This window comes from Psammomys obesus, unplaced genomic scaffold (assembly GCF_907164565.1).
Source record: "Psammomys obesus unplaced genomic scaffold, mPsaObe1.curated_primary_1811, whole genome shotgun sequence".
Lineage (NCBI taxonomy): Eukaryota > Metazoa > Chordata > Mammalia > Rodentia > Muridae > Psammomys > Psammomys obesus.
In genome coordinates, this window is record NW_026586816.1 from 12624820 (window position 1) to 12637113 (window position 12294).

The following is a 12294-nucleotide window of genomic DNA, read 5'->3' on the forward strand; positions in this document are numbered from 1 at the left end:
GTAAGTTCCAGCCACTAAATCTGGTCAACCATGGGAAGAAAACCCTAAATTGAAAAATTACTGTTGGTTTTTCGAGAGAGTTTTTTTTCTGGGTAGCTATGGCTGTCCTAGAACTTGCTCTGTAGACCAGGCTGTCCTCCAACTCACAGAGACCTGCTGCCTCTGCCTCCTGAGTGCTAGGATTAAAGGCATACGCCACCACTGCCCTGCTGAAAAGTTACTGTTTTAAAGATGTGTCCAAATAGCCCATTATTTTTTAAGACAGAAAAAGGTGTATTTGTAGTTCAAAATAATTTTCTCTGAGTAGAAATCACTGAATTCAGGAGGATGTGGTTATATAGTTCAAATTTATAATCCTTCAGCCATTCAAAATCTGAAAAGTTTTAAAAAGCAAAAACATTTGTCAAACTCTTTTAGCAGAAAAGCTTGATTTTAACTGATAAAAGGAATTAGAAGTATTTCTTCCACTTAATACTAAACTTTAGGTTCTCTGCACAAATGCCTTTTGTTATGAGGCTTGTGTTGACAGTGGTCTGCACTAACTTTTATTACGTGTTTGCACAGACCAGGAAATTCTAAAGTATTAAACTCTGTTCTCAAGTGCTCTGTGTGAAGAAGTCTGGTCCTATAATCATCTCAGTCAAGCCCCAGTGGAGCCTGAAACTCAGAGCAATCCTCCTGCCTCAGCCTCCCAACTGTAATTAGGTATGAACTATCATGTCAATGCATTTTTTTTTTTTCTAGTAGGCCTTTTTTCACCTGGAGCTGAGAAATGTGCTATAAATTCAGACATAAGATCAGTGCTTTTAGAAGAACCTGAGGGGAGATTTACTCATTTAAAGAGGACTAATGTCCTAGTGTGCAGTTTAAAAAAGAAAAAGAAAAAAAAAAAAAAGAGATCATATTGCTACCTATTATCTCAGAAGTCTGGATTCAGAGGCAGTAGAATCAGAAGTTGAGGTAAGCCTAGCTGCATAGTAAGACTCTACCTCAACAATAGCAACAAAAGATGTATTTTAAATCAATATTTTATTTTTAAGTGTTTATAAGAAGGAAAAAGAATGATTTAAGATATTAGATAAATTTTTGATATACAAAGTTGGGTAATAAAATATTAGAATCTTGACAACTTAAAATATTAGCCTTATGGATAGTCTTTCTGTTATAAAATTTGTATGCATTTAAAAGGATGTCTGTGTGTACCTACAGAGGCCAGAAGAAAGTGACAGAACTCTTGGAACTGAAATTACTGGTAACTTTGAACCACCAACATTGGTGCTGGGAACCGAACTTGGGTCCTCTGAAAAGGGCAACCAGACCTCTTAGCCTGTTTCTATGCAGAAAGATTTTTAATGGATAAAAAAAGATAGTTAGATTTATTAGATGCTTGGTGTTTATAAGTTCTTTCAGATTGGTATAAGACCATTATAGTGTATATATATATGTAGTACTTGATTTTGTCACCAGGTATAGTCAGACATCAAGAGGAAAAAATTTTTTTCCTTGGTCAAAAATGAAATACTGAAGCTGAGAAAAGAAAGTATTTCCTAAAATATTATGCAAATTTAGTATACCAATAGGCCTAGATGGTTTTAGAGGGCAGGGTGTGGTAGCCCACACCTGTAATCCTAGGATTTAGAAGAGGAGACTAAGGCAGGAGGATTGCAAGTTAACATTTTACTTCCTGCTGCCCATAAACATAAAGGCTCTGCTGAGCTGTGTAAACACTGAAAAACAACACATACTTTGTATACTAACACAGTTGTTTTGCAGATTGATTCAACTAAAGGTAGACTATGCTAATGAGTTTCTACAGTAGGGATACTAAGAACCACTGACTTAGTTTCTTTTCCTGTTGCTTTAACAAAATATCCTGACAAACTTAAGGGGGAAAGGATTTTGTTTTGTTTTTTGCTTACAATTCCAAGTTAGATTTCTTTGTTGTGGGGAAGCCATGGTGGCAGGAACTTGAAGTGGCTAGTCTCATATCCACAGTCAAGAACATGGAGCACGGAATACAAGCCCGTGCTCCACTTATGCTCTCTCTATATCCATAGTCTAGAATCCTCTCTGTAGGGAGTGGTACCCCCACAGTGTGCAGGTCTTTCACTAACTGAGAAATTGCCCTCATTGAGTTTCTTGTCCCATTGATTCTGGATTACATCAGTTAAAACTAACCATCATAACTATCTTGGCTGTTGTGTTATTTTATAAACAGGATTTGATCTAAATGCATTCCTGTTTAAGCGTAGTTTCAAAGCAAAACAAAATGATTTTTTTTAAAGTTACACTAAATTAAAAAATAAGAACATCTGGAGGTAGTTTGTTTTACGGTCCTGTCTTAAGTTATCAGTTAGAGATAGCTTCTGGGTTAGGGATGGGAGCTTGTGTCTGCTTCCCCTCTTAGTGCTAGGACCCCATTTACTTTGGACCTGCACAGGCCCTGTGCAAATTGCCACAGCTGCTGTGAGTTTATGTGTGTGCTAATCCTGCTATGTCTGGAAGACAGTTTCCTTGAAATCATCCATGACTCCTGGCTCTTACAATCTTTTTTATGTATGAGTGTTATATCTACATGCCAGAAAAGGGCATCAAATTTCAGAATAGGTGGTTGTGAGCCATGTTGCTGGGAATTGAACTCAGGACCTCTGGAAGAGCAGATAGTGCTCTTAGCTGATGAGCCATCTCTCCAGCCCCTCTTACAGTCTTTCTACCTCCCCTTCCACATGGTTCCCTGAATCCTAAGGGGGGAGGCATTTGATGAAGATGCCCAATTTGGAACTGAGTGTTCCAAGGTCTCTCATTCTCAGCACATTTTCCAGTTTGGGGTGTGTATTTCTTATCTGCTGCAGGAGGAAGTACCTCTGATGATGGCTGAGCAAGACACTAATCTTGATTATGGCAGAATGCCAATAGGAGTCACTTTATTGCCATGATCTTTTAACAGAATAACAGGCTTTCCCGTAAGTTCAGTATCTGTCTATTCTCAGGTTACTGACCACTTCGGCAGTGTCGGGCACCCATCTCATGAAGTGGGTCTAAAATCCTTGCTTGTGCCGCTACTGCACCAGCACATGAGGCAGGCACGTTGCTCCTTCCAGTACAACGAACACTAATCAGTAAGGGTGGAAAAAGTTTTAGAATGTGCCATCTCTTTTTCTAGAAGCAAAGGAGTATTAAGTCCATTGGTTTCCCTTTCTCACTTCCAGTAGACTTATGACAGTTAAAATCCCTTTTCTAAAAGTGGAGCAAAGTATTAAAAATATTAAACTTACTGCCAATAAAATATTTTAGAATTTTTCTTTTAATTTTGTTGTAGAAAGAAGCACAAGAAGAAATGAAAAACCACAGTTGGATTAGAAAGAACTGGCTTCTTGTGGCTGGGGTGACTTTCGTAGGCGTCCATCTTGGAACTTACTTTATACAGAAAGCTGCGAAAGAGTCTGTGAGGTCTCAGTCCAGAGACAAAAGAATGTTGAAGAATGAAGCAAAATAAATACTTGGAATCGTTAATGTCATTAAGTTAATATATGCTGGTTATTGTTTGAAAGCCACATGATTTTGTAGCCGGAAGTACTGTACTTGCAGACTCACACCTGGAGAATAGTTTTTAGTGTGAAAACACATAGCAGTGCAACAGATGCAAAATGTGCACGAAATAAAGCTGCTTCAGCCACACCTGAAGCAGGAGGATGTCTCGTTTACAAGCTAAGAAGCCATCGTTGTGTAAAACTGAGCCTTTGACAAGTGAGAGAGTCAGGTCCACACTTTCTGTCTTGAAAGGAATCATAGCCTCATGCTACGGCCCTTCAGGGAGGCTGAAGCAGCTGCACAATGGCTTGGGAGGTTGTGTGTGCACAACCTCACAGTCCTCAGCCCTGCTTCGCAACCTTTCTGTCACCCATCCCATACTAAAGGTCCTAACAGCATCTGTGCAGAATCACGTGTCCTGCTTCAGTGACTCTGGCTTATTTACAGCCATTCTATGCTGCAACCTAATTGAAAATACTCAGAGATTAGGTTTGGAGCCCACGACTGTTATTAAGTTAAATAAATACCTCTTGAGTGTCTGCACCAGTTATCTGAAGTCTGAAGCCTGTAGTTGCCGAATCCCAGTTGACTTCAGTAATACACATACCCTTCTTGGCTTGGTACACACTATCTTAACAAGCAAACCTGCCTGTATGCTCACCAGAAATGAACTAGATCACATCGGTGCTCTGGTTTTGAAAGCTTTTTTGCTTACAGTTCCAGAAAGTGTAGAAGACCAAATCATTTTAGGGAAGAGTATAATTGTTCCCTTAAAGGGCCAAAGAGTTATAGATTCTACTGTATTACCTGGATTACTCATTGAAATGTCAGAAGTTCAAGTAAGGAGATTATTGCCCACCCAAAAGTCAAGTGCCCTCAAGGTGGCACTCTTCTGTGTCTCTTTATCAGGAGATTTTTCTAACTCTGGAGAAGGGACTGTGGTGGTCCCGTACCAAGTGTCCCTTGAGAATGCAGTTTTAGAGCAGTTGCTTAATCTAGGAAGGCAGCTAGTTGGTGACCATGTAGATCTTGTTCTGTGCCAAAAAGTTATACACCCATCTCTGAAACAGTTTCTTAGTGAGCATCACATTATTGCCATCGACAGAGTTGGAGTGGCTCTGATGGAACCCCTGAGCAAAGTGACAGGTAAAATGTTCATTTTAGCTTTTGCCCCTGAAGCTTAATGTATCGCCCTTCCTTTTTTAGGACAGAGGTTTAGCCTGTGTCACTTGGAAAACTTTAGAAGCCACCAACCTTACAGCATTGGCCTCATTTCTGGAGTCAAAAGTTTTCTAGAAAAGATCCCATTGCCCAGTTACTAAAAACAGAATGATGGTGGCCATTTTCTGTAGACTTTCCAAGTGTATATGTCCTAAATAGAACTCCCAAAGAAATAAATGGGGGGAAAAAAGACTTTGTCCACTCTTTTTCAAAATGAATTAGGTCCTTAGTGTGGGATTTTTAATTTCTAAGTAGGTTTTCAGAGATCCTGGACTTCCTAAAAAATAGATGCAATTTTTGTGTACCTTTTCCTGAAAATTCAAAATAGCTTTTAACAGATGTTCAGATATGTCTGTAAGATTGGGAATTAGCTCAGTGGTAGAGCATCTGCCTAACATTGGCATGGCTGGGTTTAATTCCTAGCAACACACACATTAAATGAATAAGTAATACCAGTCTGCCTTATTACATTTATTAACCTGGAAAGACCGGATCCTCTGTGAATGACATTATTTCTTCAGCAGGAATCCTTAGATTCCTAGACAGAATTTAGTTCATTCATTCATTCATTCATTCATGTTTATGTATGATTGCTTTATCTGCATGTACACTTGAATACCAGAAGAGGGCATCAAGTCACATTATAGGTGTGAGCCACTATGTGGTTGCTGAGAATTGAACTCGGGACCTCTGGAAGAGGAGACAGTGCTCTAACCACTGAGCCATCTCCAGCCCCCTAAGCAGTATAAAGTTGAGCCCAGCGCTGGCATGCATGCAACTGTCTATTGCTTGTGAATATGATCTGGGTAGCTGCTTGGAGCTCAAGCTGCTGTGACGTCTCTGTTGGAATGAACCCTAGCGTGGACCTGTGATCCGGAATAACCCTTTTCCCCATTAAGTTGCGTTTGATGGAGTACTTTGCCACAGCAATAGAAAGTTAACTGTGACAAGGTTCATAAGCAAAAAATAGTCCAAGCAAGCAAAGATGGCCATGTGGACATTTGTATTCCAAGCCAGCCAGGACTACCTAGCAAAATGCCATGCAGCGGGGAGGGAAGGAGGAAAGGGATTTCAGAAATCTAAGAAGATGCATTTTATAATTTTGTATTGTTATCTCTTATTTCATATTTTAAATGATAAGATTTGGTAGGGGCTTTTATTCTAGCTAGTAATTAATGTGTGTTGGTATTTATTCATTTTAAGGGTTCCATCTTTCCTTATACAGTTTATATTTTCTATACTTCACAAAAATAGGAGCAACTCCCGTCGGATCCCTAAACACACTAGTTCCTACTGCTTATGGAAGTGTGAAAAATTTGTGCTCTGCAAGATTTGGCTCCAAACATTTTTTTCATCTCATTCCTAATGAGGGGGCTGTGTGCAGCTTGCTTCTCTGCAGCAGAAATGACAGTGCCTGGGAGGAGTTGAAGGTAGGTGGACTCCCCAGGCCAAGAGCGGGGCCAAGTAGTTATGCAATAAGCACTGCAAGTTGAAGTCTCTGTTCTTTTTTTGGGTTTTTGCATGTTTCCATCATTTCCATAGTGATACACTAGACCTTGGTGTACAAGGTCCAGTCCCAGCACAAAGAGAAAAGAGAAGGGTCACGCTAATTTAACTGGCTGTTACAGTAAACATGGAATATGTTGTGCCATTTAACATTTCTGCTTTTTACAAGAAACCTGAAAGTTCTTGATGTGAAGTTTTTCTAAGTAATCTGAATTGCATTCAGTATCTAACCTTTTGACATCACGATACCACATTGCCATCGCCAGGTGTGTTGTGCTTCATTCATAGCTACCCTGGCAGGTACGTGTACCGTGCACCACGGTCGAACATGCCTGGCCTGTGTACTGCTGCCAATGTGTATAAATATTCACTCAGAAAGAGTTCCTAAGCATTACCCATCACCCACATCTTACTAAAGTTTGTCGTTTTCTTCAAGTTTCATATAAGGGAACTTACAAGATAAAAAATTAACCATGAGTTTAAAGGTTCAGGTTGCTTAAAGACTCGTCCTTAGTAAATCAATAATTTGCCTGTTTTTTACCTATTGCTTGGTGCTATAATTTCTAATACAACTTAAAATATACTTTATAGCATTTATACAGCTTACTTATTTAGACTTTGATTTTAATGGAAATACAAACAAACCTTGTTAATGCAGTGTTTGTTTTTATTTGTTTGTTTGTTTTGTTTTGTTGGCTTTTCAAGACAGGGTTTTCCTATGTAATGCTTTAGCTGTCCTGAACTCACTTTGTAGAACAGACTGGCCTTGAACTCACAGAGATCCACCTGCCTGCGCTTCTTGAGTGTTGGGATTAAAGGTGCGCACTACCATCCTGGCCTAATGAAGGTATTTTTAGACCATATGTTTGTGAGCAAACTAGATGGGGGAAAATACTAATCTAATTCCATGTAAGCAGACTCTTGTCTCTCTTCATTCTCTAGTCATTGAAAATGTTTATTAGTCACATTACAACTTTGATAAAATAGATTTTGTTCTTTGTAAATTAGAATCTGGACCTGTGCTCTACTGAGCTATCTGACTGAGGAAAGGCACTGACTACCAGGCCTGCCACCTGAGTGCAATTCCCAGGTCACATGGTAGAACAAGAGAATTGACTCCCATGACTGTCCTCTAACCTCCACACTTGTACCATAGCGTCTGTGCACTGACTACCTGCACACACAAAATGAATAAACAGAACTTTTTATAGGAAGAAGTCTGGGTACTTAACTATCAAACTGGATGCCTTGGGTTCAATTCCTGGATCCCACAAAGTGGAAATTGTGGTCCAACCTCTACTCATGTGTTCTGACATGGTCTTTCTCCAGGCGCACATACATGTCCACACACACAACTAAAAAATAAAAAATCTGCTGTGAAAGCATGGTATGGTTCATATAGCAGTGTTAGATCCTGATTTTTAATTTGCTTCCTCCTTAGCTCACATGTCAAACAGCAATGCACGTCTTGCACTTAACGATCAAGGAACCATGGGTTTTATTGGGAGGTGGCTGTACAGAAACACATTTGGCTGCATATGTCAGATACAAGGTAAGTTAGACATCCTCCTCACATTGGGATTTTTAGCAGTTTTTGTTTTGAGACAATGACCAAATCATAATGCCCTACGACCTTTGATACTTAACTTTTCAAAATTGAGATAATGCAGTTGAAAACATTTCAGGGAAGTAATACTTACAAATACAAAGTGCTACCTTGATTGTATTGATAACTCTGAATCTAATCCAGCAAACGATCGTGTTCTTTGAGCATTGTCTAACTTTAAGACATGTTGAAGCCTGCATTCTGATATTAAGAGCTCTGAAATTCTACAGCAGTGGCTGTTCCAATGCTCACAACAAAAGGGCTAAAGTTCTGAAAATGTAGAATACCTTCTGGGGCTCTAAGAGAACCAACTTCATTCGTTAAATGATCCCAAGGATCAGATTCCAAATTTTATTGTTTACTTAGTGTGTGCACATGTTCAACAGTGCGCGTGCACATGTGTGTTCAACATGCCAAGGCGCCTGTATGTGGAGGTCAGGGGACAGCTTCCATGTGTGCTCCAAGGATGAGACTCAGGTGATCGTCCGACTGACTGACAAGCCCTTTTACTCACTGACCCATCTCTCCAGACTATTACCACAATTTTTAAATGGATATCTGTGCCTGGTACATACCAACTCCACTAAATAGAACTTCTTGTTAGTCTCCATTTACTGATAATTGTTAGATGAGAGTGTAGTGCATTATAGGTCTGATTATTTATTTCATAAATCCGAGCCTACTTTGTTTGAAAATGAAAGCAAAAAGATAAACACGTTCTCCACATATTCGCAGTTGACAAGTTCCTGAGAAGCCTGCAGTGTGTCCAGTGGGTAACTAGGCAAAAAAACAGACAAGAAACATGTTTCTTTTGTTTTGTTTTGCTTTGCTCTGGTTTTCGAGACAGGGTTTCTCTTAGCTATCCTGGACTTGCTTTGTTGTTCAAGCTGGCTCAGACTTAGAGATCCACCTGCCTGCCTCTGCCTCTCCGAGTGCTGGGATTACAGATGTGCAACACACGCCCAGCTAATAAATATGTTTCTACAGGCATAATCCTATCAGCTTTCCCAGACCACTTCAAATGCATTGGAAGATAAAGCCAATTCCTGAAAAGTTATCAAAGTATGCTTTGTGAGAAGCAAAATACTGACCAATCTAATGATATTCAGTGAATAATGTACAAACAGGATTGAGTAAATAGAAAAACTGTTTTGGAGAAAAGAGGTATCTTGAATAGGCTTTTTAAGAAATAACATAGTATTGAAGGCATGGGGGGAAATGTATTATACAGATTATGCCATCTGTCTTTTAAACCTGGTTTCAAAAGAGAAGGATGAATACTGTTTACAAGTAGTAAGGATATGAGTTCTTTAACTGGCATTCAGTTCTTAGCTTACTTATTTAACAATTCTTTTATTTTGAGAATAATAATAACCTTTCCATGGATCTAGGAAGATTGTTCAGGGTAAAGTGTTTGCTGGGCCAGTAGTAGGACCTCAATCCTGTGCATTGGGAGGAAGAGACAAGAGAATCCCTGATGATCACTAGCCAGCCAGCAAGCATAAACAGCTTCCCATTCAATGAGAGACCTTGCCTCAAAAATGTGAAGTGGGGAACAAGAGACAAAGATATCTGACCTTGACCTTTGGCTTCCTCACATGAACATGTTCTCTCTCTCTCTTTCTCTCTCTCTCTCTGTGTGTGTGTGTGTGTGTGTGTGTGTGTGTGTGTGTCTGTCTGTCTGTCTGTCTGTCTCTTTCTAGCTCACTTTCTCTCCAGTGCCCCCTTCCCTTTCAGAGTCCTTACCAGAATAATTTAGAATGTTGGAACAAAAAGGTGTAAATACCATTTGAGCAAATTAAAGAATCTTCATTTTTTTAAACATTGAAGTGAAAATTACACGTCTCTAAATGAGGTTTTAATTGCAATTTTGCAATATAATTTTTAAACAGATCGTGGGGCTGGAGAGATGGCTCAGTAGTTAAGGGCACTGACTATTCTTCCAGAGGACCCAGGTTCAAATCCCAGCATCCACAATGTACCAAGTACTTCATTAAACTTTAATAATTTTGCCCTGTGTGCATGGTTTGTTTGTTTTTAAGTCCTATAATTCATGCATTGTCCTTTATATATTTAAGGAGGTGCCACCAGTCAGCCATTTAGAGTAAGCTGATGAAAGGGTTGATTCGTTCATTCTGCTTACATGACTGGAAATATACATTTTTACTCTGGCCAATCAGGTTAAGGGTTACAGCCTAGCAGGTTGACTCACAAGCCAACTAGCATTGCATACCTTGAGTAAATGAAGGTCAGTAACTTTATGAAAAAGGTTTTGATCAAGTGTCCTGTTTTTCTGAAGCATTTTGATATTAATTGATGTGTATGTTTTCACTGGTCTTCTTCCTCCTTAGGTTCATAATGAGGCAGAAGACGTTGTCAGAGATGATGGGTGTTCTCAGGCAGAGCTTCACATTGCTGCAGAAGCATTCTGCAGTGCTCTGGAGTCTGTTGCTGGCTCCTTGGAACATGATGGCGGTGACATCCTCATTGACACAAAGTATGGACACTTTTGGTCGTGTCCAGCAGATTCTGCTTCTTTCATTAACTGGACAGATGTGCTGTCACGATGTGGCTGTGGTTTGTACAACAGCCAGGAAGATCTCAGCTGGTCTTTCTTAAGAAGCGCTTACCATCCTTTTGCACCACAAACCTGCCTTCCTCAGGCAGTCGTGGACACAGCCAGCAACCTGACCATTGACTGTTTCACCACCAAGTTGAGTGGCCTACAGGTGGCTGTAGAGACAGCCAATTTGATTTTAGATCTTTCATATGTTGTTGAAGATAAAAACTAATATAGAGAATGGCATATTGATGTTATGAAACAAACTAGTTAAAGAAAAATGCTTAGCATATTGTTCTTACCAAAGGCCTATTCTGCATAGGTAGACAGATGATTTATAAAAATATACTTATTTCTGATCTTAGTCTATCAGTTCTCATCAGAAGTGGCTGCATTGTCAGGGTTCTAGGTTATCTCCATGAATAGTCCTTAGTTGGAGTATGAGTCTCTGGGAAGTTCCCTGTGTTCAAATTTTCTTGTTCTGTTGCTCTCCTTGTGGAGTTCCTGTCCTCTCCAGCTCTTACTATTTCCGACTTCTTACATAAAATTCCATTCACTCTGCCCGTCAGTTGGCCATCAGGCTCAGCATCTGCTTTCACAGTCTGCATGGCAGAAGCTTTCAGAGGCCCTCTGTGGCAGGTTCTGAGGTTGTTTCCTGTTTTCTTCTTCTGGCTTTCAGAGGCTCTCTGTAGCAGGTTCCTAGGTTGTTTCCTATTTTCTTTTTTCTTCTGATGTCCATCCTCTTTGCCTTTCAGGATGGGGATTGAGAATTTTTAGTTAGGGTCCTCTCTTTTGCTTAGTATGTTTAGATGTACAGATTTTAGTGGGTTTATTCTATGTTGTATGTTTATATGAGTGAGTATATACCATGTGTGTCTTTTTGCTTCTGGGACAACTCACTCAGGATGATCCTTTCCAGGTCCCACCATTTACCTGCAAATTTCATGATTTCCTTATTTTTCATTGCTAAGATCAGAAAGAAGGAGAGGAGGACCTCCCCAATCAGTGGACATGGGGAGGGGCATGCATGCAGAAAGGAGGGGGGGAGGGTGGGACCTGGAGGGGAGGAGAGAGGGGCTTATGGGGGGATACAAAATGAATAAAGTGTAATTAATAAAAATTAAATTTAAAAAACTGAAAATAAAAAAAAGTATACTTATATCCTTAAGGAAGGTATGGTTATTTAATAGAAATTTCTAGACTAGTAAAAATTCTTGATGACATTGCATCATCACCATCACCCACATTTGATGTCCTCACCACACATTTATGTTTGGAAGTTTGCAAATACTAAAGCTAGTGTGTCACCTAAGAATATGGGAATTGCCTTGTGCTGCTTCTCCAAGTTGCTCCCGTAAGGGTTGACCTTGAACCTTTCTCAGTGCCAGGATGGGAATCTTCACTTTGCATGATAAACATTGTTAGTTCCTACACATTTAGCTTTTTGTAAAACTTGTTTTTAATAAAATTGTTTGTGTTCCCTAAACTTGTATATAATGCTTACTAAGAAATACTGGAAATGCAGATGAGCATAGGTAACATGTTCTTGTAGTCTCAAATACTTGGGAGGTTCAGGCAGGAGCATGTTCAAACTGAGCTTGAGACCTGCCTAGCCAACACAGCATGAACCTGCTTTGTAGAAGACAAAGACAGGAAAGGAAGTAGAAGATAACACTTCTCTAACACTTAAAGAATATTATTCAAATCTTGATGGTAACATGGTAAGAGAAATCTTGATGAAAATAATTTCAGCGAAGCTCCTTCTGGCAGAAATAAATAGAAGAAAAAATAAATTAACCATAGGCATATTGTTGTGATTAAAAGTAAGATAGAGGAGCAAGAGAGATGGCTCAGCAGTTAATATCACCGG

General features: G+C 39.6%; 2 protein-coding genes across 2 annotated transcripts; both read left to right on the forward strand.

Moving 5' to 3' along the window:
* Positions 1-3337: 3337 nt before the first annotated feature.
* On the forward strand, positions 3338-3518 carry LOC129672999 (uncharacterized). The gene has a single exon (XM_055602663.1). It carries the CDS (start codon positions 3338-3340, stop codon positions 3494-3496), a length of 159 nt encoding a protein of 52 aa, XP_055458638.1. The 3' UTR covers positions 3497-3518.
* Positions 3519-3593: 75 nt separating this feature from the next.
* Mkks (MKKS centrosomal shuttling protein) lies at positions 3594-11910 on the forward strand. The gene is made up of 4 exons (XM_055602661.1): positions 3594-4677; positions 6007-6182; positions 7700-7810; positions 10216-11910. Exons 1-4 carry the CDS (start codon positions 3693-3695, stop codon positions 10654-10656), a joined length of 1713 nt encoding a protein of 570 aa, XP_055458636.1. The 5' UTR covers positions 3594-3692; the 3' UTR covers positions 10657-11910.
* Positions 11911-12294: the final 384 nt, after the last annotated feature.

What these genes read in the sequence shown, in the direction of transcription:
- LOC129672999 (XM_055602663.1), top strand. Translation starts at nt 3,338, where the DNA reads ATGAAAAACCACAGTTGGATTAGAAAGAACTGGCTTCTTGTGGCTGGG.
- Mkks (XM_055602661.1), top strand. Translation starts at nt 3,693, where the DNA reads ATGTCTCGTTTACAAGCTAAGAAGCCATCGTTGTGTAAAACTGAGCCT. An exon ending in ACCCCTGAGCAAAGTGACAG is followed by an intron (nt 4,678 to 6,006) that starts GTAAAATGTTCA and finishes TCACAAAAATAG; the next exon opens with GAGCAACTCCCGTCGGATCC. An exon ending in GTGCCTGGGAGGAGTTGAAG is followed by an intron (nt 6,183 to 7,699) that starts GTAGGTGGACTC and finishes CTTCCTCCTTAG; the next exon opens with CTCACATGTCAAACAGCAAT.